Source organism: Panthera pardus, unplaced genomic scaffold, assembly GCF_024362965.1.
Source record: "Panthera pardus isolate Hobbes unplaced genomic scaffold, ASM2436296v1 HiC_scaffold_9, whole genome shotgun sequence".
Taxonomy (NCBI): Eukaryota; Metazoa; Chordata; class Mammalia; order Carnivora; family Felidae; genus Panthera; species Panthera pardus.
In genome coordinates, this window is record NW_026527024.1 from 5,644,485 (window position 1) to 5,664,451 (window position 19,967).

The 19,967-nt window shown below is 61.7% G+C and overlaps 1 protein-coding gene across 1 annotated transcript in view; it reads right to left on the bottom strand.

Moving 5' to 3' along the window:
* Window positions 1-19,967, bottom strand: part of SHH (sonic hedgehog signaling molecule) — a 29,724-nt gene that overhangs the window by 5,244 nt on the left and 4,513 nt on the right. The window contains exons 2-7 of the mRNA XM_019424734.2: window positions 18,755-18,767; window positions 18,180-18,476; window positions 16,648-16,840; window positions 7,984-8,088; window positions 7,713-7,888; window positions 3,568-4,179 (exon numbers count right to left, since the gene is read on the bottom strand). Coding sequence (XP_019280279.2) covers window positions 3,568-4,179; window positions 7,713-7,888; window positions 7,984-8,088; window positions 16,648-16,840; window positions 18,180-18,476; window positions 18,755-18,767 — 1,396 coding nt within the window. The remainder of the gene's footprint in view (window positions 1-3,567; window positions 4,180-7,712; window positions 7,889-7,983; window positions 8,089-16,647; window positions 16,841-18,179; window positions 18,477-18,754; window positions 18,768-19,967) is intronic.

Below are 19,967 nucleotides of genomic sequence, written 5' to 3' on the forward strand. Positions count from 1 at the left end.
GTGTCGGACAGTAATAACACCCAGTAATACGCTTGTGGACTTAAACATGCAACAAATTGGCGGGGGGGGGGGGGGGGGGGGGACGGGGGCGGTGCTGGGGCAGCCCCGGTAACAGGTCACAGCGGTTTTCTTAAAAAAAAAAAAAGTCGGAAGGGCAGAGTTTGAGTGAGGTCATCCTGAGGATTGAACGCGTTTTACATGAAAATCAATCAGTAAACCAGGGTCAGTTTGGAGCCGGGCTGGCAGGCCGGCTGCGCAGGCGCACAGCACCCGCACGCACACGCACACGGCCCGCACCCCGGCCCCGCGCCGCCCCAGCTCCCTCCTCCTGGGGGGCAGACGGAGCTGTCGCAGCTCCCCACGGGGCAGCTGGCGAGGGGCGGGCGGGATGGGGAGGCCGCGGGCCAGCGCCCCCCAACCCCCAACCCCCACCCCCCCAGCGCCCGGGGCTGCGCCAGTCGGACGCGAGGCGGAGGGCCCCCGGCGAGGAGCCCCCGGCCGAGCCAGGCCCGGCTGGCGCCCCGCTCCGCACGCGCCCTCCCCCGGGCGCCGCGAGGCCCCGGCGCGCGCCTGCGGGACGCTGTGCACCCGGCCGGCGGGCCGGGCGCAGGCGGAGCCGGGAAGCCCAGGCCGGGGAGCGATTCGCTGGGTCGTGGGCCGCGAATCCAGCCCGGCTCGGTGCAGCCACCGTGAAGCCCAGCGGGGCCGCCGGGCCGGGCTTTGTGTGGGCGGAGGCCGAGTCCGTCCCCGCGCCCGAGCCCCCGCCACCTCTCCAGTCTGCGCAGCCGCTCGGTGCCCAGAAGCCCGAGCAGGGCCGCCCGGCTTCCCCAGTGCGGGGGAGGGGTGTCCCCGCTTCAAAAGGGACCCCCCCTCCAGTCCCCACACACCTGTCTCCACGCCCTCCCCACCCCCCGCTCCGGGAAAACAGACCCCTCCTATCCAAACAGGGGGACCCTCCTCAAACCCACACCTGCGCGCCGGGCCGGGCCGCCACGCACACACAAATCCGTTCAGCGTGGCGTCCGTCCCAGGCTGTCCCTAGCGCGGCCCTCGGGCCCTGCCCCGGAGGCCGCCTCCTGCCCCCGGAGCCCCCCGGCCGCCGCACCCGCGCCTGGCACCCGCGCCTGCGGGGCGAGCGCGTCTGTCTGCGCTTCCCCCTCTCCGAGTTAATATTAACCAGGAGCTCATGCGTTCCAGAACTGCTCTGAAAGTTCCACTGGGGACGGTCTTGCCATGGTTGAGGGACTTGGGCGGCAGTCACATTAGGGGGACAGAGACACACAGAGACGCGGAGGGCCGGCCCGCCCCGGGGGAGGAGGGACACGCGCGCCCGAGGACAGAATCCGGGAGGCTGTTTGAAGCGCGGGGCCAGCGGGCCAACAGGTCCTCGAGGAGGGCTCGGCCCCTGCGGCCTGGGAGGCGTCCGGCTTCACCCCTTCGGCCCCGGCCCTGCCCCTCACCACCCCGGCCTCCGCCCCCTCCGCGGCTCTCGGAGGGGAGAAGAAGGAAGGGCAGGACAGGGTACGCCAGGGGCACCTTCCGGCACTGCCCAGCGGCCATCTGCGGCTGCAGGGGACACTCGTGGGGTCCGGGCTGCAATCCCGGCCCGGCTCTCCGCACCCCGCCCCCACTTGGCTGCCCCTCCCCCGTCCTTTTGTGCTGGGAACGGGAATGGCCACTAGCCTAAGGAAAAAAAGTATTTGTTTTCGTTCCGTTCGTCGGAGGGAAGTTGACAGAAGGTCAGAAGTTCAAATGCTGCCAGCGCGCGCGGCGGCGAGAGTGGTCGGGCGCCGGGCTCGGCCGTGGGTCCCCGGCGAGCGGCCGGGAGAGGGGCCGGGGGTGCGGGGCTCGGCCTGGGGGTCGTCGGAGCCCGCGCCGCGCCCCCTCCGGGCCCGACCGTCCCGGCCGTCGGAGCCCCGCTGCGGCCCCCGGCCCGGCCCTGCCCCGCGCACGGCACCGGAGCCCCGGGCCGCGGCGACCGCTCACCCCGGAGGGACGGGGGCCGAGGCGCGGCCGCGCGCTCGGGTCTCTGCGACCCGCGGCGGGGGCTCCGGGGGCCCCTCTCCGGCGGCGGCCCCGCGCGCACGCGGGCGCACGGCGACCCCGCCGGCTCGGGACCTCCGCGTCCCCGCCCCCGCCGCCTCCCCCGGCCGCGCCACCCCTCTCCCCGGGTTCCAGGGTGGGGGGGCTCCGGGAAGGCCCCCTCCCTCCCGCGGGGCGCGAGGTGACCGGGGGTCGGGGTCTCCCCGCAGCCGGCCGCGCCCCCGGCGCCCCGCGGCCTGCGCGGAGTTCATTGTGGCTCGCGCCGCTCCCGGGCACAGGAGCGCGCGTCCACACTCGCGGTCCAGATTTAAGGTGGTCGCGTGCAGATGCGAGAGCGAGGCTCCCTCCCGCCCCTTCCGTCCGCTCCAGCCCGCGGCCCCTCTCCTCCCTCCGTCCGGCCTGGCCGCCCGAATCGGGCCGGGGAAGCGAGCGGCCCGGAGGGGCTCCCCCTGGGCGCCTTCCCCGCCCACCCTCCCCCGTGCTTGCGCCCCGCCAGCAGTGGTGCGCTCCTAGCCCGAAAGGTAGGACTTGGAGATTTTAATAGGGCAATAAAAAGGATGTTGACCTATATTTGCCAGGAAAGCCATTTCCAGCTTCGGTGATACGTGCATGGAGTTTCAGAAAGTCTACGGTTGGCGGGGAGGGTGGCAGCCAGAAGTCGCAGACGGAGGCCCGGAGGGAGGGCACGGCTGGTTTGCTCTGCTGTTCCCTCCTAGCCCCCTCCCGCTAATATCTAGTCCCCAGTTCCTGTGCCGGCAGGTGGACCGGAGTGATGCAATGCCAGAAGTTCTAAGTCCCTCCCCTCAAGGACCGCGGGCTCGGGAGAACGGACGCGCATCCTTAAAGAAATATCAATACATTCACACTCTGCCGGGCACAAGTGCCCACGGTGAAATGGCAGCGCGGCCGGGTGATACACTCAGGGACCAGGCGGCGCCTCTGGAGCCCTTGCCTCTTGTGGGCTCTGCCTGCTGGCTTTCCCCACGCGGGGGCCCTTGGCCCCCCGGGGGCGGCGGGGTGGGGGTGGCCGTGGGAAGGAGGAGCCCCGTGCAGAAGGGGAGCCAGCGAGCGCCCCTGTCTAATGCCCCAGGCTGCATTTCTAGGGTGACCTGGAAGCCACTTCACGTTCAGGGGGCGGACTTCTGCCCCCTCCCTCCGTGTGCGTCCCCGACCTGGGAAGGACAGAGGCCCCCGGAGGGAGGGTCTCCCCAAGTTGCAAGCCGGAGCTGAGGCAGGATGGGAAGGGCCATCCCAGCAGGACAGATCAAATCAGGGCCACAGCCGTGGACCACATCGGCCATCCTCCCCGCCCACCCCCACCTTAAACTTCTGCGGCTGGACCCTTCGCCTCCTTTCCCCCTCCAAGAAGAGGAAGGGGTGGTAAGGAGGCAGGTGGGTGGGGAAGGAGAGGGTGAAGTCGCCTCGCTATCGGCCTGAAGAGCAAACAGACTCCGTCTGGAGCCGCTGGTTACACAGAACCCCCGTGAAAGCAGCACATTCCACGCCCCAGCGCCGGGTTTCTACCTGAGTCATCAGCCGGTCTGCTCCCGTATTTTCTTCATCCTTAAAGATGATGTCGGGGTTGTAATTGGGGGTGAGTTCCTTGAATCGCTCCGAGTTTCTCGAGATCTTCCCTTCGTATCGTCCGCTGGCCCCTAGGGTCTTCTCGGCCACGTTGGGGATGAACTGCTTGTAGGCTAAAGGGGTCAGCTTTTTGGGGTGCCGCCTCTTCCCAAATCCCCTGCCGGGTCCGCACCCCAGCCCCGAGCACATCAGCAGTGCGGAGACGAACACCGCCAGCATGCATCTCGCCAGCAGCATCTCGTCCGGAGCCCAGCGCCTTCCCGCTGTCCCCGTGCGGGTCTGTGTGCGCGAGTGTGTGCCCGTGCGCTCCGGCTTGCTCCTGGCTCCCTCGCTCTCTGCCTGCCTTTCTCTTCCTATATAACCTTGCCCGCCGCGGCTGCGGGAGACTGGCCACCGATCCCCACCCAGACGGGGGCTGGAGCGGCAGGCTGCTGGTCGCTGATAACGGAACACATCGGAGTTGGGGCTAGAGACAGCAATCAAAAGACAAAAAGAGTCTGATTTTAAATGGTAGCAAGCCTGGAGAGCTTGCGAGACAGGCTGCCCTTGGTGCTATATTATAGCTGGCAGGGGCGTATCTGATTGGCCACAGCAGCACAAGCTTGTCTTCTGATGTTTAACCCTAAAAAAGACTAAATTTTTTTTTTCTGCTGCTGCCGTGGCTTTATTTTCACCTGAAGCCTTTGAGTTTAAAAAAAAAAATCTTTACTGAGACAAAGGTGGGCGGGAGGGGAGGAGGCACGCTCCTCGGGATAACACCGGTTACCCCCCCGCTTTGTGCACAGCACCGCGTTCCCCCTTCCCTTTCTCCAGAATGGTAGGTGCTTCAGTTAAAACCAACTTAAGTTTTAAAGGACAGTCTAGACCCCCCCCCCCCACTCCACGCTTTGATCATCAAAAAGATAGTCTCTCAAATGTTTGAGGGGCAAAGCCACCCGGGTCCTATATTTAAATGTTGTTTTCGGGAGACTTTATCGTGCAGGCCGGGTCTCCCTGCATTTTAAAGACAGAGGGTCCGAGCCTCCTCCTGAATATTCAACATCCTCTGATGATAATTGTCACTGACCACAACCTGAAGCATTGTTATTTGAAGTGCCTTAAGCACCTTAGAAAAATATGAAAATACCGCTCTTTTGTGGGGATTCAGTGAATGCATTATTTTTAACCCTCCAAAATATGGGATGCAGGCGTGCTCAGGGGCTGGGACAGGGCGACCCGAGGGACTGTCCGGCTGGCTGGGCCAAGCGGGTGTGGGGGCCGCACCCCAGCTTGGAGAAGGGAGCGGGTGCTGGGGCCTGCGTGGTGGGCGGAGGCCCATTGTGCCTGGGGGCAGTGGTGAGTGGGCAAGGCTGTGCGCACACCGCCCCCACGATCAATCGATCGGAGCAAAGTGCAGGCCAGGGATGAGCTTAATGTGGGATTCAGGCTCCTTCCACGTCGTGCCTAGCCGGCTTTCCATGGGGCTCTGCCAGCCAGCCGTCAGGGGCCTGGGGGCTGCAGCCCGGGAGGGGGCAGGGTCCTGGGGGGACCCTGTTTTGGTCAAGGAGGGCTCCGTGCTCAGAGCCAGCCACCCTGGAGTCCTCAGTCCCTGTGCTTCCTTCAGAATTAAAAAAATAACCCCCAAAAGAGTCCTGTTTGGACCAGAAAAATAAAATCTGAAATCCCCCATTTTGCAGAACGTACCCTCGCCTTCTCGCCCCCCACCCCCACCTCACCCATATGTAGGAATTGCTCTAGAAGGAAGGGAGGGAGGGAAGGTTCTCTGTGGAGAATGGAAATACCGGCCCCGGGGAGAGTCAGACCTTGGAGTGTCCCTCTGTGAAGTGAAGTGTCTCCCTGGACCCCAGCCCAGCCCGGGAGGTGAAAGCTCGACCCTAAGACAATGGGGTGTTCCCAGCGGCCTAGGCAAGCCTCTGGCGGGGACGGCGGGGGAGGCGAGCACCCTGAGAACCATCTAGCTGGGCCTCCAAGATGCTGAAGAATATTGGGGCCCAGCCAGTTGAGGCCTCCAGAGATGGAACCCACCTGCGCCACCACCCCCCCCACCAACCCCGTCCTGTGATTTGTGAATGAATAGTCACCAATCTCAGGAGGCTGCCTGCCTCTGGGTCAGGCGGGAAAGCAGCTCCCAACTTTGTCCAGGCCAGCGGGGGAAGGAGGGTCTCCACTCAGGTGACAGGGCCTGTCTGTGCGTCTGTGCTCACGGTGCAAACAGACCGGGAGACGTCACACTGTCTGTGCCTGGAGGGTTGGCCTGTCCCAGGCGGTGACCATGCAGGGTGGATGTGACACTGCTGGGTGGTGCGGGCCTTGAGCCCGGGGGACGCCACAGCTCTGTTCTCCCTTTCCCACCTTGCCGGCTCCCTTCCCTCTCCCCTCCTTTCCCCTCTCTCGCTTCCTCCTTGCAAACTGGGCGAGGGAGAAAGGGCCGCAGTGCCCCAGGAGGCCTGGACCCCCCTGTGGAGCCAGGGCCAGCCTGGTGGCGGGCACCCACAACACACGGTTCCCGGAGGCACGGGGGTCCCAGCCTGGCCGCCCACTGGTGCACAGCTCGCACCTTGCACCTTGGAGGCCAAAGCCGGAGCTGCAGGGAGCTGTCGGCCCCCCTCTGGGCCCTGCCCTCGTCAGGCCACCGGGAGGTCCCCAGGCCTGCTGGCCTCCTCACTCCAGGGTCCCCCTCCATTTGCCGCCCGCCCGGACACCCCAGAGCCTGCCGGGGGGCCGCCCCCCCCCCCCCCGCCCCCGGGACTGGCCATCCTCAGGGATGAGATAAGGGCGGCCTGTGAAACGCCCCCGATGCCTACTTCCCAGCATCTGCTCCCTGCTGTGGGTTGCGGGGGCGGGGTGGGGGGGCGAGAGTCTGGACCAAACTCACGTGCAGTTTGTATTTACTGCCGTAGAAGCAAGGGCGCCAGTGAGCCCCCCACTTTCCCTTCCGCTCGTCCCGCCCCCTCCCCGCTTCCCAGACACCAGACACTCTCTGTCTTCCACCTCCAGACACCAGATGGCTCCCTCTCTTTGCCTTTCCCCCTCCAGACGACTCGGGCCCCTCCCCACGCAGGTCAGAGGTTCCAAACCCCAGGCTCTGCCCGGCCTGGCCCTGCGTCCCAGGTAATCTCAGGATCCGCTTCTGCCGGGTCTGGGCTCTGTCCTTCCTTCGGGTGCCCTCTCAACCATCCCTCCGCCCCCTCCGCCCCTCTTTCTGTCCCTCCTCCCTTCCCTCCCCCGCCCCTCCCCCTCCCATCCCTCTCATCCCTCCGGCCCTCACCAGCATCCCCGCTGAGGACAGGTGGCTGTCTGTCTTCTGCCCCCACCCCCCAGGAGGCGCCTCCCGGCCCGGCCCCCCCGCCTCCCCACCGACCCCCGCCGCTAGATGGCCTCCTCACTCTGCCTTCAGGCCCTGGCTCAGCCAGTGTGGAAGATCCCGCTGACTAGGTGGAGAGGCCCCTGGAAGGGGTCTGGCCAGCTTGGCCCCTCCCCCTCCCCCTCGCCAGTGTCCACGCCCCCCCATCTCCCCCTCCTCAGACTGGTACCCACTGGGCCTCAGCTGGAGCTCTGACCTCCCCAGGAAGCCCACGCACGGCTCCCTCCCGGGCGCCCGCTACCTGGTTAGATCTGTAACCTTACTGCTTCCTCCTCCTGAACCTCTTCCCCTTTGATTTCTCCTCCCCGTGGGACTTCTGCCCAGTCTCTTGCCGTCCCGTCTTACCGTCTCAATTTCTTGCTGGTTTTATTCCAGCTTTGGCAAATCGGGTTTCTGGTGCTCCCTCCAGGGCCTCCCTCTGAGTTTTGGAGGGGTGCACCTGTCAGCCCCGTTCTCCTAACCCCGCGGCCCTTACCCGATCCCTTCACGTGGGGCGTCTGCGTCCCCAGCTTCCTGGCCCGGGACTGGAGTCCAGACGCCGACGAGCACAAGCTTCTCCTGTGCGCAGGCCAGCGGCCGCGGCCGGGGAGGAGGCCACCCGGCCACCGAAGGCCCGCGCTGCCCGCCCGCGCGAGGGCCGGCTCGGGGCCAGGCTCCCGTGTGGGCTGACGCCTGCCGGCAGCGTTCCTCAGCAGAGCAGAGCAGGCAGAGGGCACCGGGCGGAGGGGCCGGGAGCGGGCGTGCTGCCGCGGGCACACTCGGCCTGAAGCGCGCTGCTGTCCGAGTTGGTGCAATGGCCTCTGTCCAGACCGTGCTCCCGTCTGGAGTCGCTCACCCTTCGCTTTGAGCAGGGGGGCTCCTCCCTGGGTCTACGCGAGGCCTTGGGTGTCAGGGGCCCTTTCGGGGTCAGAGAGGTGTCCTGGCCACTGCCGACCCACGGGCCACCTGTGCGCGTGGGACTACGGACGGCCAGGCAGCCAGCGGTCCCTCACCTGCCCGGGCCTGGTGGTTCCGATCCCAGCTCTGGCGCGCCGTCCGCGGGCCCAGAGCCGTCTTGGAGTCCTTCCGCGAGAGGCGTGTTCCTCGGACCTCCAGACCTAGCGAAGACACAAGTGTGCCTGGAGAAGTTAGGACAGGAGACCCTCGCTGCACGTCAGGGTCACCTGGGAACGCGAGCAGGAAAAGGCAGGGCCGACCAGCGGTGGCTGGCTGCACCCCCGGGCAGTCCTCTCAGAGTCTCTGCTCTGCCGACTTCCCGGATGGGGATCCTGGAAGCTCCTGGGGGGGGGGGGCGCGCGGGCCCTGTCCTCCGGGACCTTCCGTGTCCGCACCCCGTCTGTCCCGGTGGGACCTGGTGAGCGGCCACAGAGCCTCACAGGCCGGGGGCCGGAGGGTGTATGAGTCTCTGACCCTTTCTGGAGAGCGGATGTGGGGGGGAGGCGAGGGGGGGGGTGTGATTGTGTGTGAGCATGCACATGTGAGTGTGTGCACACGCGTGAGACTACATGAGCGTGCATGTGTGTGTGTGCACGTGTGAGAGACCACGGGAGGGTGCACGTGTGAGGCCGGGAAGGCGGGTCCTCAGAGCAGTGAGGGCACAGACCCAGGAGGCGGGAATTGGCGCCGGCCGGCCTCTCAGCAGAGAGCCCGGAGGTGGGTTTGGAGGTGGACCCGGCCTGGCCCTGCCTCGGTGTGGGGACCCTGGAAGAGAGGGCTCTGTGGTGTCCACGTCCCCTCGTGGCCCCTGTCCAGGGAGGCCGGAGGCCGTTTCTTCCTGCTTCCACGAGCTGCTGGCAGAGCCCCGTGTCTGGCCCCCCTGCGCTCTGAGGGGGCCCAGGCCTTCCTGGCAGCCATCTCGCTGCTTACATCCTCGGGGCAACTCCTGTCCCCGCACCTTCTCCTTCTAGAAAAAAGAAAGAAGAAAGGAAAGAAGGAAGGGAAAGAAGGAGGGAAGGGAAGGAAGGAGGGAAGGGAAGGAAGGAGGGAAGGAGGGAAGGAAGGAGGGAGGGAGGAAAGGAAGGAAGGAAGGAAAGAAGGAAGGAGGGAAAGGAAGGAAGGAGGGAGGGAGGGAAGGAAGGAGGGAGAGGGGGGAAGGAGGGAGGGAAGAAAGGAAGGAAGGAAGGAAAGAAGGAAGGAGGGAAGGGAAGGAAGTAGGGAAGGGAAGGAAGGAGGGAGGGAGGAAAGGAAGGAAGGAAGGAAAGAAGGAATGAGGGAAGGGAAGGAAGGAGGAAGGGAAGGAAGGAGGGAGAGAGGGAGGAAGGAAGAGAGGAAGGAAGGAGGGCTGGTGTGTCAGGAGCTGGCAGGTGCTGCGCTGAGGGGACTGAGGATGTGGGCTCACTTTTGGACTTGGCGGCCTTGGCAAAAGCCCTTCGGGCTTGAGTAGGTCAACGGGCGTCTTTCTCGTGTTTTTCACGTGGCCCTAATATTTGGGGGATGTTTACTAGGAAAAGCTGAGTGGGCTGCTGGTCGCCTGTCCTCACTTCCTGCTCTGGGGCCGGGGCAGGAGTTTCTGGAGGGAGACAGAAGCCTCCTGCAGAGCGCGAACCCCGGGGCAGGATGGCTCCGGCCCGGCGGGGAGACTGGAATGCCGGCTCGGACAGAGGAGCAGAACTCCCTCCGGAGAAGCTCTTCTCACGGCCAGCGTTCACGGCCAGGGGGAGCATGTGGCGCAAGAGCCTTGCTTCCCGGGGTCCCCTGTGTGTTTGCTGAGCACCTCCCCCAAGAGTTGCGTTTGGTGAGGAGTCCAGCCTTGCACTGCAATTGCACGAACTCTAACCCGTCAGCGCAGATGCCCTTGCCTTTGTGCAGGTGGGGACGCAGAGGCACAGAGAGGCAAAGTCTCCCGTTCGAGGTCACGCGTCTGACCTGCAGCACGGCCCGGAGTCCGGCCGGGATGATCCGGCCCGAGAGCTTGCCCTCGGAACGTCTTCACTGGTGGTCACGTTCCTGAAGTTTCTCTGTTGTGCTCGCGTGAAGCAGGAAGCACCACTCAGGGCGGGACCTCTGGGAGGGGCGGGAAGACGGTGTCCCCACGCGGGGCAGATGGGTGCGGGGGCCGGGGCGGCCTCCCTCGTCCTGCTCTGAACCGCGGCTCTGGGGACAGCTCCCGTATTGGCCCCCCCGGATGGCGGGACCGACCCCCACTCTGGGGGAGGCAGGCGTGTGTCCTGCTTTACGCGGAGAGCTGAGGCTCAAAACTGAGGCCGCGTCACCCCCTCGCAGGGCCGCGGCGGGTAACGGATATCAAGTTCTTGGGCTTGGGAAAGCGGCGCCCAGCCCTGGGAGGTGCTGCTTTGCTACGGGCCTCCCGTGAGTCCTTTCCTCTGCCAGGCACTTGTAGCACGGGTGGCAGAAAAGCACCAGCGGGAGGCCTGCATAATGTCCGGCACACGGGGGCAAGCGGGTGACGACACCCCAGGCCGCTTAGCGGTGAGTGATCAGCATGGATGCGTTTTGCACTCCTGAGTTCTGGGAGAGACAGTCAGCAAGGCTGTGTTTCTAAGCTAAGTGGTATCAGCCACTGACGTGGGTTTCAGGCCAGGTGTGCTCAAGGATATAGCTTCTATGAACCCTCGAACCACCGATTTCTGTTTACCGTGGAAAGAAGCACGGTGTACCTTGAAAGAAACCTTTTAGCGCGACAGTCTTTGGCTGGTCTTTGAGTGAGATGTGCCTCTTTTAGGACGCGGGGGACCTTCGTGGCAGGAGCCTGGAGGGGCCACCGCTGCCTCAGGAGTGACAGAAGTTCTCAGGCACAGACAGGGCTTCCCAAACTGCCGCGTGTACAGGTCCCCTTTCTGGCGACTCAGGGCTCTTTGCATCACGTGACGGTGCGGAGTCTCCAGGGACGTCGACCAGCCCCCATGGGAGCGAGCGCCCCCAGCTTCTCACGTGGGCCTGTCTCCACATGAAGAACACAGGCGGGCAGGTGCGCTGACCATCGCCTGGGGTGACCTGCCTCTCGTTTATTTTCTCGTTGCTGGATCGCGGCTCTGGCTGATGTCAGTTTTATGTTTCAGGCAGACTGTTGGCTCCAACAGCCTTTGTGACATGCACATCCAGGGACACAGCCTGGTTTCCCCAAAGCCGAGTCCAGCCTGGGGTCTTCGGGTGGCTTTGTCCCCTTGGGGGCGGGCAGCGCCCGTCATGTCAGACGTCTGTGAGTCAGGCTCGTCTGTGAGTCTCTGAGGGCTCTCCGCCCTTGGGCGGTCGAATGTGCGTGTGCTTCTGTCCTGGGTCGGGTCACCGCCCAGCTGTGGACTGATTTCCAGGGGGCCCGTGTGACAAAGCGCCTCTCTGTCCTTCAAACGCGGGATGTGCTCTCGCAGTCTGGGGCCCGAGCGTGATACCAAGGTGGGCAGGGCTGCGCGTCCCTCCTCGACGCCCACTTGTGTGAGCTTGGGAAAACCTCTAAACGCCCCCGAACGCATTTCCACGTCTGTAAAATGGGCAGAGGCTTAGGTCGTGGTGTCGTAGGGACGGGGTGACGAGGTGCTCACGTCTGGACGAAAACGGTTTTGTGTTTCGAGCCACCGACGGTGCCGCTACACCCTTCTCTTTGGGACTTTGCGCTTTTGCTGGTACGATTACGCCTAGAGAGGCCAAAGGCCGTCGGGTGTAAAAGAATTCAACTGTTTTTAAGCAGAGGGGGGCTGAAGCGGGCCACCCCTTTCATCTGACGAGAAGGACATTCAATCCAACTGAGTGGCTTTAAATAATAATTCCCCCCGGCCTCTTCCAAATGGCAGACGGGGGAGAAGCAAAGTGAACCCCATCACGCGGGGACCCTGACGGGATCTGCTCGGGACGGATCCCAGTGCACGCGAGTGCCTGGCTCTCAGAGACAACTTCCTGCGTTGTTCTCTTTCGCGTGGAAACTCCCCGTAGCTGCACTGCGGCTCCAAACGCGGACGGATTTCTGCAGCAATCCGCGGTGGCTCCAGAGAGATTCGTCACTAATAATGATGTGTGTTCAAAGGGGGTCTAATCCGTGCAGTCATACTTTGAGGGGCGGGCAGGCCGCATATTGTTATCTCCATTTGACAGATGAGGAAATTGAGGTCTAAAGAGAGATTAGATGACTGTGCTCAGAATTACGGGGGTAAGTCTCTGACACTCAGTCCATTGTTCTCGCCCTCTCTCCCCCTGTGACTGAGAACTTGCGTGTGTTTGCGCCCGATCGCCGTGGACTGAACTCTCTTAACCTTAGAGCTTCAGCTGCCAGAGTGTCTCGGGGGGGCCCGGTCTTGTGCTGCACTCGAACTAGTTTCCTTTTCCGTGCGAAGGGCATCCCTTTGGTCTCTGCTCTGACTCATCCCCGTGGGATCTGGGATGTTCCTACCGGCAGTTTATCCGCGGAGAGGGAAGACCCCCAACCGGCGTCTCCCCCTGAGAGTGCTCTGTGCCGTGCGTTTCCACGGCCCCGGGGGTGGGGGTGCCGAGGAGGCCTGGAGGAGGTTGGGCGGCCTGGGGGTGGGGGGCAGGATGCCAAGAGAAACCCAAAGGTATGAGACCAAGTCAAACTCAACACCTCTCATCCAGGCCTTTTCAGTGCGAGGATGGCTTACCCCAAAGTACACAAACCAACAGACTGAATCCCGGCTCTCTGTTTCAGCAGTGCCCAGACAAAGCCTGCCCTCTGGAGTCCTCCCTCTGGCCCCATCCCGCCATGGTAACCGCTGAATTCACTGGGCCATGGGAGCAGGCCAAGTATGTGCTTGATTGTCTCAGCTTCTCTTGTTTCTTTCCTTCAGCGGATGGTATTGGATGTTGTGTACGTGTGTTCTTTCTTAGCCTGATGTATTTATGCCCCAGTTTTGTTGGGCTTTGTTTGGGTGGCGGAGGGATGGGGTGGGGGCGGTGGAGTGGTGGGGAGATCTTTTTGTTTCAGATGCTCACCTTCAGTTCTCAAAATGCCACCACAGAAAGGCTGGTAGAGCCGTCCCTCTCCGAGACGCGCCCGTCGATGGACTCGGAAGCAATCTAAAAATGGCACGCCCGTGCGATCACGTGGCATTCTGACTCAGCCGTTAGCGAAGGAGCGGGTATAAAGCCTACGGACACCGCAGGCAAGCGTGGGGGAGAGGAGGCAGCGGAACCTGCCCTTGGGCGAATCAAATAAGGCCCGGGTAACAACTTGCAACCACTTAGGTGCGTACTGTGCGTTCGAATGAGGACTGTAGGCTTACGATCCCGTTCGAACGAAGCATCACCGATCCCCACCTCAGAGCGTGATGACAGCGTCATTCGCCTGATGGAGGGAGAGGACTGGTGTGGCGTCTTTCAGGGACGAGCCTGGAGCCCCGGCGGCTGCCCTGGCATCCTGGTCGAGCTGCTGGACCAGCATCCGGAGGCACCCTCGGATCTTAACGGTCTCTGTGGGTAGCTCTGTCCCTTTGACAAGCACAGCAGGTTTTGCCCAAATCTGCTGCGATGTGACAACGAATCCATCGGTCACCTTTCTTTGCAGAAATAATCAATTCTCATCAGTAATTGCTTTTGGGCAATAGTTCAATTCTGCTGTCATCTTTTGGCTTCTAGCATCATAACATCATCTGAACAGCAATAATGCATTTTACTATCATGGTGTTCAAGGCCAGACAGTATTTATTCTCGTGCATACCCATTAGGTTAATGTGCAGCGTGTGCCTCCACATTTCATTCCCCACCCCCGTCCCCACCACACAGAAGACAGATGCGCGTTGGCACCCGGGTCCGGTCCCCAGCACGTCGAACGTCTGAGTCGGTACAGTGGATCGTCTTTCTTAGTTTTCAGAGAGCTATTGGGTGCCGTGTAGACACCCCTGGGATTGTCGACACGGTTTCTCTGGCGAAGGTCTTATAAGGCCTTACGCTGAGCCCAAGAAGAAGGATGGAGTGACAGAGGCTGGTTGGAGGTGAGGTCAGAGGTAAACCCAGAATCCTATGCAAAGCGCTTTCCAACCTGCGCCCACATCCGTGCGGCCAAGTTGTGCAGGACGGAGGAAAACCAGTGCAAACGGGTGTGGGGTCAAGGGCAAGTCAAGGACCGCCGTCCCTCTGTGCTAACCACTTTCACCTTTGGCCCCCTCATCCCCCTAGAACTGGACTCCTCTCCCTTCCCCGGTCTTGGCATATTCTCCTGGAAGGTTTGGGCTGTTAGGTCATCAACTATGGGATTTTCTGTTGTCTACCTTGGCCTCATTATTTCTCCAGTTGGAGGCTTATGTATCTGGTGTATCTTATTTATTCAATAACACGTCCCTTAAGAAGTCCAGTTAATAGGAGGCATATCTGTTCCTTGCCGTCCCCTTAGGTTTTGGGCAGGGGCAGAGCTCTGCAGGAACAGTGGGCACGTGATGCCATCGGAGTGTTAGAAGGCAGGTTGAGGGCAGATGTGACGGCCACGATCTCTTGAGGGACTCTTGTGACTCAGTGTTCTTGAGTCTTTTCTCCTCTCTCCCTTAAGTCAGGCTTTGTAAGAAAAAAAAAAAAACCACACACACACAGAGTTTGCTCCTGGTACAAAGGTTTCTAAGATATTTATTGTGAAGGAATAAAAATCCTATTAAAATATTTATAAATCGAAACAACCCCAGAAGCCACACACACAATTAGGCCTTTTAGACTTCTATTCTGAAAGGCAGATAAATCATCATTCAGAGAGCAAAGATGAAAAATCAAAACAAACACAGAGTGTTCAGAGAGCTGCCTTAAAAGAAGGCACAGAATGTGGTCTAGAAAATTATCCCCATCTCTGAGCTGTGCACGGTCCACAGGCATCCCGGGAAACCTCTGAGTTTCTGACTCATCAAAAAAAAAAAAAAAGTCTCGTGTGATGTCATCTCTGGAGAGCATCATCGAAGTTTGGAACTTTAGAAGGAAGGTGAGAAATCAATCCTGTCCCTGATGGTATAGATGAGGAAACTGAGGCTGATGTAATTCCAGTGCCCTGCTCTTGTCCGACGGCTGGAGAGGCGGCCAAGCCAGAACTACAACACGCCCAGCTCTCTCTTCATGTCGGTCTGTTACGGACTCTGTGAGCCAGCCCTGGAATTCAGGACCTCACGTCCCGGGGGTTTCTGGATGCCGAACACATCAGGAAAAGCTTGGTCACTGGTTTGCTTATGGCCACTCATTCCGTACGGGTGTGGTTGGCTTCTACAGTGTGCTAAGACCATGCTAGGTATGCCTTTTGGTGCAAACAGAAGACCCAACCCCTGGCCTCAGAAGGCTTAGTCTGGGGAAGAGATGTGGTCCAAGAAATAATTAAAGGCAATGAGTCCCATCTTAGAACCAAAAACAAGGGCGGAGACCCCAGGAGAGGAAAGCTTCTGCACCCTGGGGGTTGGTGTGACTTTCTCAGCTGGGGGACCACATGCCTGTGTGGTAGGCCTGTGTCCCCAGTTTCTCCTGGGGGCGGTGGGTGTTTCCTGACCCAGAGCACTGGGCTGAGCCAAATTCTCCTCTGGCCTCTGAGTCGGTGGGTCAGTTTCTCATCTCCTTCCAGCTTCTCCACTACGACAGAAGCTCTTCCACAGGTCAGGGTCAAGGCTGCCTCTCCATCCCGGCGTTGGCCAGCCCTCCAGTCCCTCCCAGCCGTCGTTAGAACCCAGCAACCGAGGGCCCGTGACTGGCCCTGTGGCCCCTGGGGCTCTTGCAACATCACTTTATAAGAGTAAGGCTCTGGCTTGAAGTTTCTTCTTTCTAGTGACCTGAGGATTTATTTTTATTTCCTTTCCAGATATGTTTTGGACCTTTAAACAATTACTCAGGGTCTGGAATGTTTGTGGCAGGTGCGTGTGGGCCCAGCCCAGCTCCATCCACCGTGTTGTTGCAGTTGGAACTTGGTTGACTTCCTTGCCAGGTGGCTCTCCATTTGGTGGCAGGGAGGGTGCCAGGCAGAGCTGGCCTGGAGGGTCCCCCGCATTCCCAGCGATCTCCCTGAAGGGCTGGCTTTCCTGGCCCCCCGCCCACCCCCGGGCCAACGACTGTATGCAGGGGGAAGGCTGTTCGGATCGCCAGCCTGCCTAGGATGCCTATCCGGGGGGGGACGCCTTTGATCGATAGTCCCACCAGAGAGTGTGAGGCAGAGAGGGACCTTACAGCTGCTGGACGGGGACGGCCGTTTGGACAGGAGACAGCACTGTGCCTCGTCTGTTCAATACTGCAGTAATCTCGACTCACCGGGAACGGTGTCTTCTGGAGGCCTTGAGCGTGGGGCCTCGTCTCGCCCTCCAGAATCTCCTAAGGACGTCGAGCACGCACTGCAAACGCTCACCCCCGGCTTCCAGGTGCCATCCTGCCTCCAGGTGAGAAGGGACCCACGCTGGATCTCTTCCCGGCCCGCCTCATCTTCCGATGCCGCCACCTGGTTCGGCCACCCTCGGCGGGGCTGGAGGCGGCTTCTTTCCAGCCCCCCCGGAGAGATGGGAGAGCAAGCGGGGCCATGCACCTCCCCCCCCCCCCCCCCCAGCGGTGACCCGGGTGGGGCACCAAGCAGGTGGATGCTGTCATGGAGCTTTCAGCGTGGTCAGCAGCACTCTCTCCCGGGATGTTCATCACTTGGAAGGCCTGACTCACAGCATGACAGATAGAAACGCCATCGATGGAGAGGTGCCATGGGATGGGGTCCAAGTTACCGTCTTAGTCTAGCCCTGCCCCCGCCTGGCTTTCACCTTCCTGCTGGCCTCTGGCCTCTCGTTCCCCCGGGACGGGTGGCGATGGCCAGCGGTGAGCCAGGGCGGCTGTGTCTGGGGGTGGGAGCCCAGAGTTTGCCTCGTCCAATGACATCACGCTCCCGTCGTAGCTGTCCATGGTTCTGTCACCCGGGTCTCGCTCCACCCCCCATGTGCTGCTCTGAACGGGTGTCTGTCGAGGGGAAGCCGGGAGGGTCCTCAGGGTGAGACCGTGTGTGCAGCGGATAAAGTCAGGAAAAAGGTCAGTGGATGTAAATCCGGAATCGAGTCCCGGCGGAGGGGCTGAGACAGCCGGGGCGCGTGGGACAGGGTGACCCCGGGCTGCTGAGTGGCACGCCTGGGGCGCCACCAATCCCAGATCTTGGGTGTGCCGGCCCGGCACGCAGGTGGCCCGGGGAGCTGGGTGCGAGGCGGGGCTGGAGCCGAGGCGAGGAAGCAGTCTGAAGTGTGCTGGCCCGAGAGTCTCGTCTCTTAAGTGCCTCTGGGGATCCAGGCACTGGGGGGGGGGGGGGGGGAGGGAGGAAAGGAGACCCGGCCTGGCCAGGATGTCAGGGCCTCGGAGGCTCTGCGCTGAGCCAGTTTGGCTGCTCGTTCCGCCCTGAGTCACTGCCAGAGGGACGGCCCAGGCGGTAAGTGCCGTGCTGGCCCAACGTGAGGGCTCCCCCTGCTTGAGAAGGGAGGTGCCCCCCACCGGCTCGTGTGGGGGCCTGTGGCTTCTCAGGGCACCTCCTTCACCCAGGTGGGGCTTCCTGCGAACTGAGTGAGGGAGGCCACTGGCAGTCCCATTTCCCAGAGCAGCAAACCGAGCCTGGGGGCGGTCAGGAGGAAGCCGGCTGGGACAGAGCAGAGGCTGCCGGCCGCCCGCTGTCTGGCCTGCGCTGGCACCTTCCTTCTGCCGCCCAGGCCGCCTCCTCGGCCGGCAGGAGCGAGCTGTCGGGCCCTTGGAGTCCACATGCACGGCTGGTTCGGAGGGGCTGTTCTGAGGTGCTGGCGGGGCCGCTGGCTTCGTAACCCCAGATGCCATGGGCCCCCGCACTCAGCCTGGAACCTCACGGACACACGGGCGGGGAGACGGGGCCGGCTGTGCGACGCTGGTCACCCTCCCCCTGTGAGTTAGAAGGTTCCAGATCCCTGCCCGGAGCCCCGGTAACCCACGACCGGAGACTCGGGGAGGCGAGTCTGTCCGGACAGGAGTGCCGCGGTTTGCTGTTTATTTTGGCTGAGCAGGGATTTCTACTCCCTGGTCCGCAGCTCCTCTCCACCTATGGAGATTAAAATAAGCTGATGCAATTTCTCACCGTCTCGGCCTTTCCCAAACACATCAAGTGTTTACCTGTGCACGACCAGCCTACATGGAAGCTCCATTCATTCACGGCACGTCCGGCAACCGCGAGAGGAGGGAAAAAGGACTCTGCCCCCAACACAGAAGCCATCGGTCCGTGCTCCACGCTACAGGGACACGGGCTCCGAGACCCCCTCCCCTGCAGTCTGCTCGCTCTCGAATGTCCCGCTCGCTTGGCTCTCCGGCTGGAAGCATCCAGCACTTGTAGAAATAAGACATCGAAAGGCAGGGGAGCGATTCCTGAGGGCTGGCGTCCCGAGGGGCCAGACGCCAGGGCGGCACGGGAGGACGCGGAGAAACGAGGCGCTTGGGCCAGGCGCAGGGCTGGGGGTGCACGGCTCGGGGGACCCCTGAGGGGAGCCCGCAGCCGGAAGCGCTCCAGCCGCGCCGTTAGCTCAGCGAGGGTTGGCTGCTGTGTGACGTGGGATTCGGCCTCCCGGAGAAGGTGCGTTTTGTTCCAGGCCGTCTTCAAGAGAGCAGGGAAACGTAATGCTTTTAAGAAACACTTCCATCCAACGCGGTGACTCGAGAAGCGGTTTGACACGGAGGCGGAGATGAGTCCTGAGTTCCCTGCGAGGCGGTGTACCCCCCCCCCCCCCGGCGTGTGGGCGCTGACGTCCCAGCCCCTTCCAGGGCTCTCGGGGACACCGCATGGTGACCAGGCTTCTTAGCCAGAGCTGGGCGGGGACGAGCTGGAGACAGACTCCGGCAGGTGGCTCGGGGCACTGATTCAGAGGCAGGTACCCCCAGGCCCCGGCTGCGGAAAACATAGGCGGTGTTTAAAGGGGCCATGCGTTAGGTTAGTCCTGCCTGAGACAGGGACGGGGGTCGGCAAGCAGCGTGGGGGGGCCCCATGGCGTCATGGAAGGTTGCCGCTGGGGTGAGACGGATGTGCTTTCACTACCCCCGGGGCCGTACGCGCATCGATCGCGTGCGGGGACGGGTGTCAGTGAGACAATCATCATATAGGAGACTTGGTCGGAAAACCGAGGCCGCTCGGTGCCCGTTCTGGTGATACGGCGACCACTGGCTTGTTTCTGACGGACGTTCTCACACAAGACCTCCCTGAACCCCCGCCCGTCCTTTGTCGTCCACAGTGGGGTGGACCCAGTTACAAGGACGGCCTCAGGGTGTCCAGGGGTTGGAGGCTGAGAGCGGAGACTGGGGTTCATCTCACAGCCATGCTTCTGCACAAACGGCTGTTCTAGGAACCGAGCTGGCAGATGCTGGGGCTGGAACTAGACTGACTCTGGCTGTTTTCTGAACTGTTAGCGGTAATAAAGGTTTGAAGTTCAATGACCTGAATGAGAAAACCATTGCCTAATGGACGTAATATATATTACATATAACATAATATGGATCTATCCCTGGATGTTAAACTTACGTCCCGTGAAATTCTCTTAAGCCTCTAGCACCCCTGCCGAGTGAGGTCAGATGGCGAAAGTAAGTGAGCGCATACGACAGCGATGATTCGGTATTGAGTGAGAACGTTTTCGGGGATAATTGTTTGGTTCGGTGATTTGGGTTTTGTGGCCATGGGTGCCTGTGGAAACCGTTATAGATCTGTGAATTTACAAAGTCAAGTTTCAACGAGTAAACCATTTTCATTCTTGTGATTGTGTCACGTACGTAACACTTCGATATAGTCTTAAAAACCAGAAGGCTTGGGCCCCAGCTCTTTGGCGGGAGGCTGCGAAACTGGCTGGGAGGTGGGGGCCTTGGCCTTGAATCTCCATGTCCCCGAGAGGCAGAGAGGCTCCCCTATATGTTCTGAGGTCCGGGATGTCGGGTCAGACGCAGGGCTACGTCTCACTGCCGTGCTGGGAGTCAAACTCTAAGACACAGTATGGATGGTTTATTATAAAATTACAGTGAAGATACGGGAAACCCCAAGTGTGGCTCAGACTTCTCCAGAGTCAGCATTTCTGTGCTGAGTGTATCTAAATGGCAGTAATCT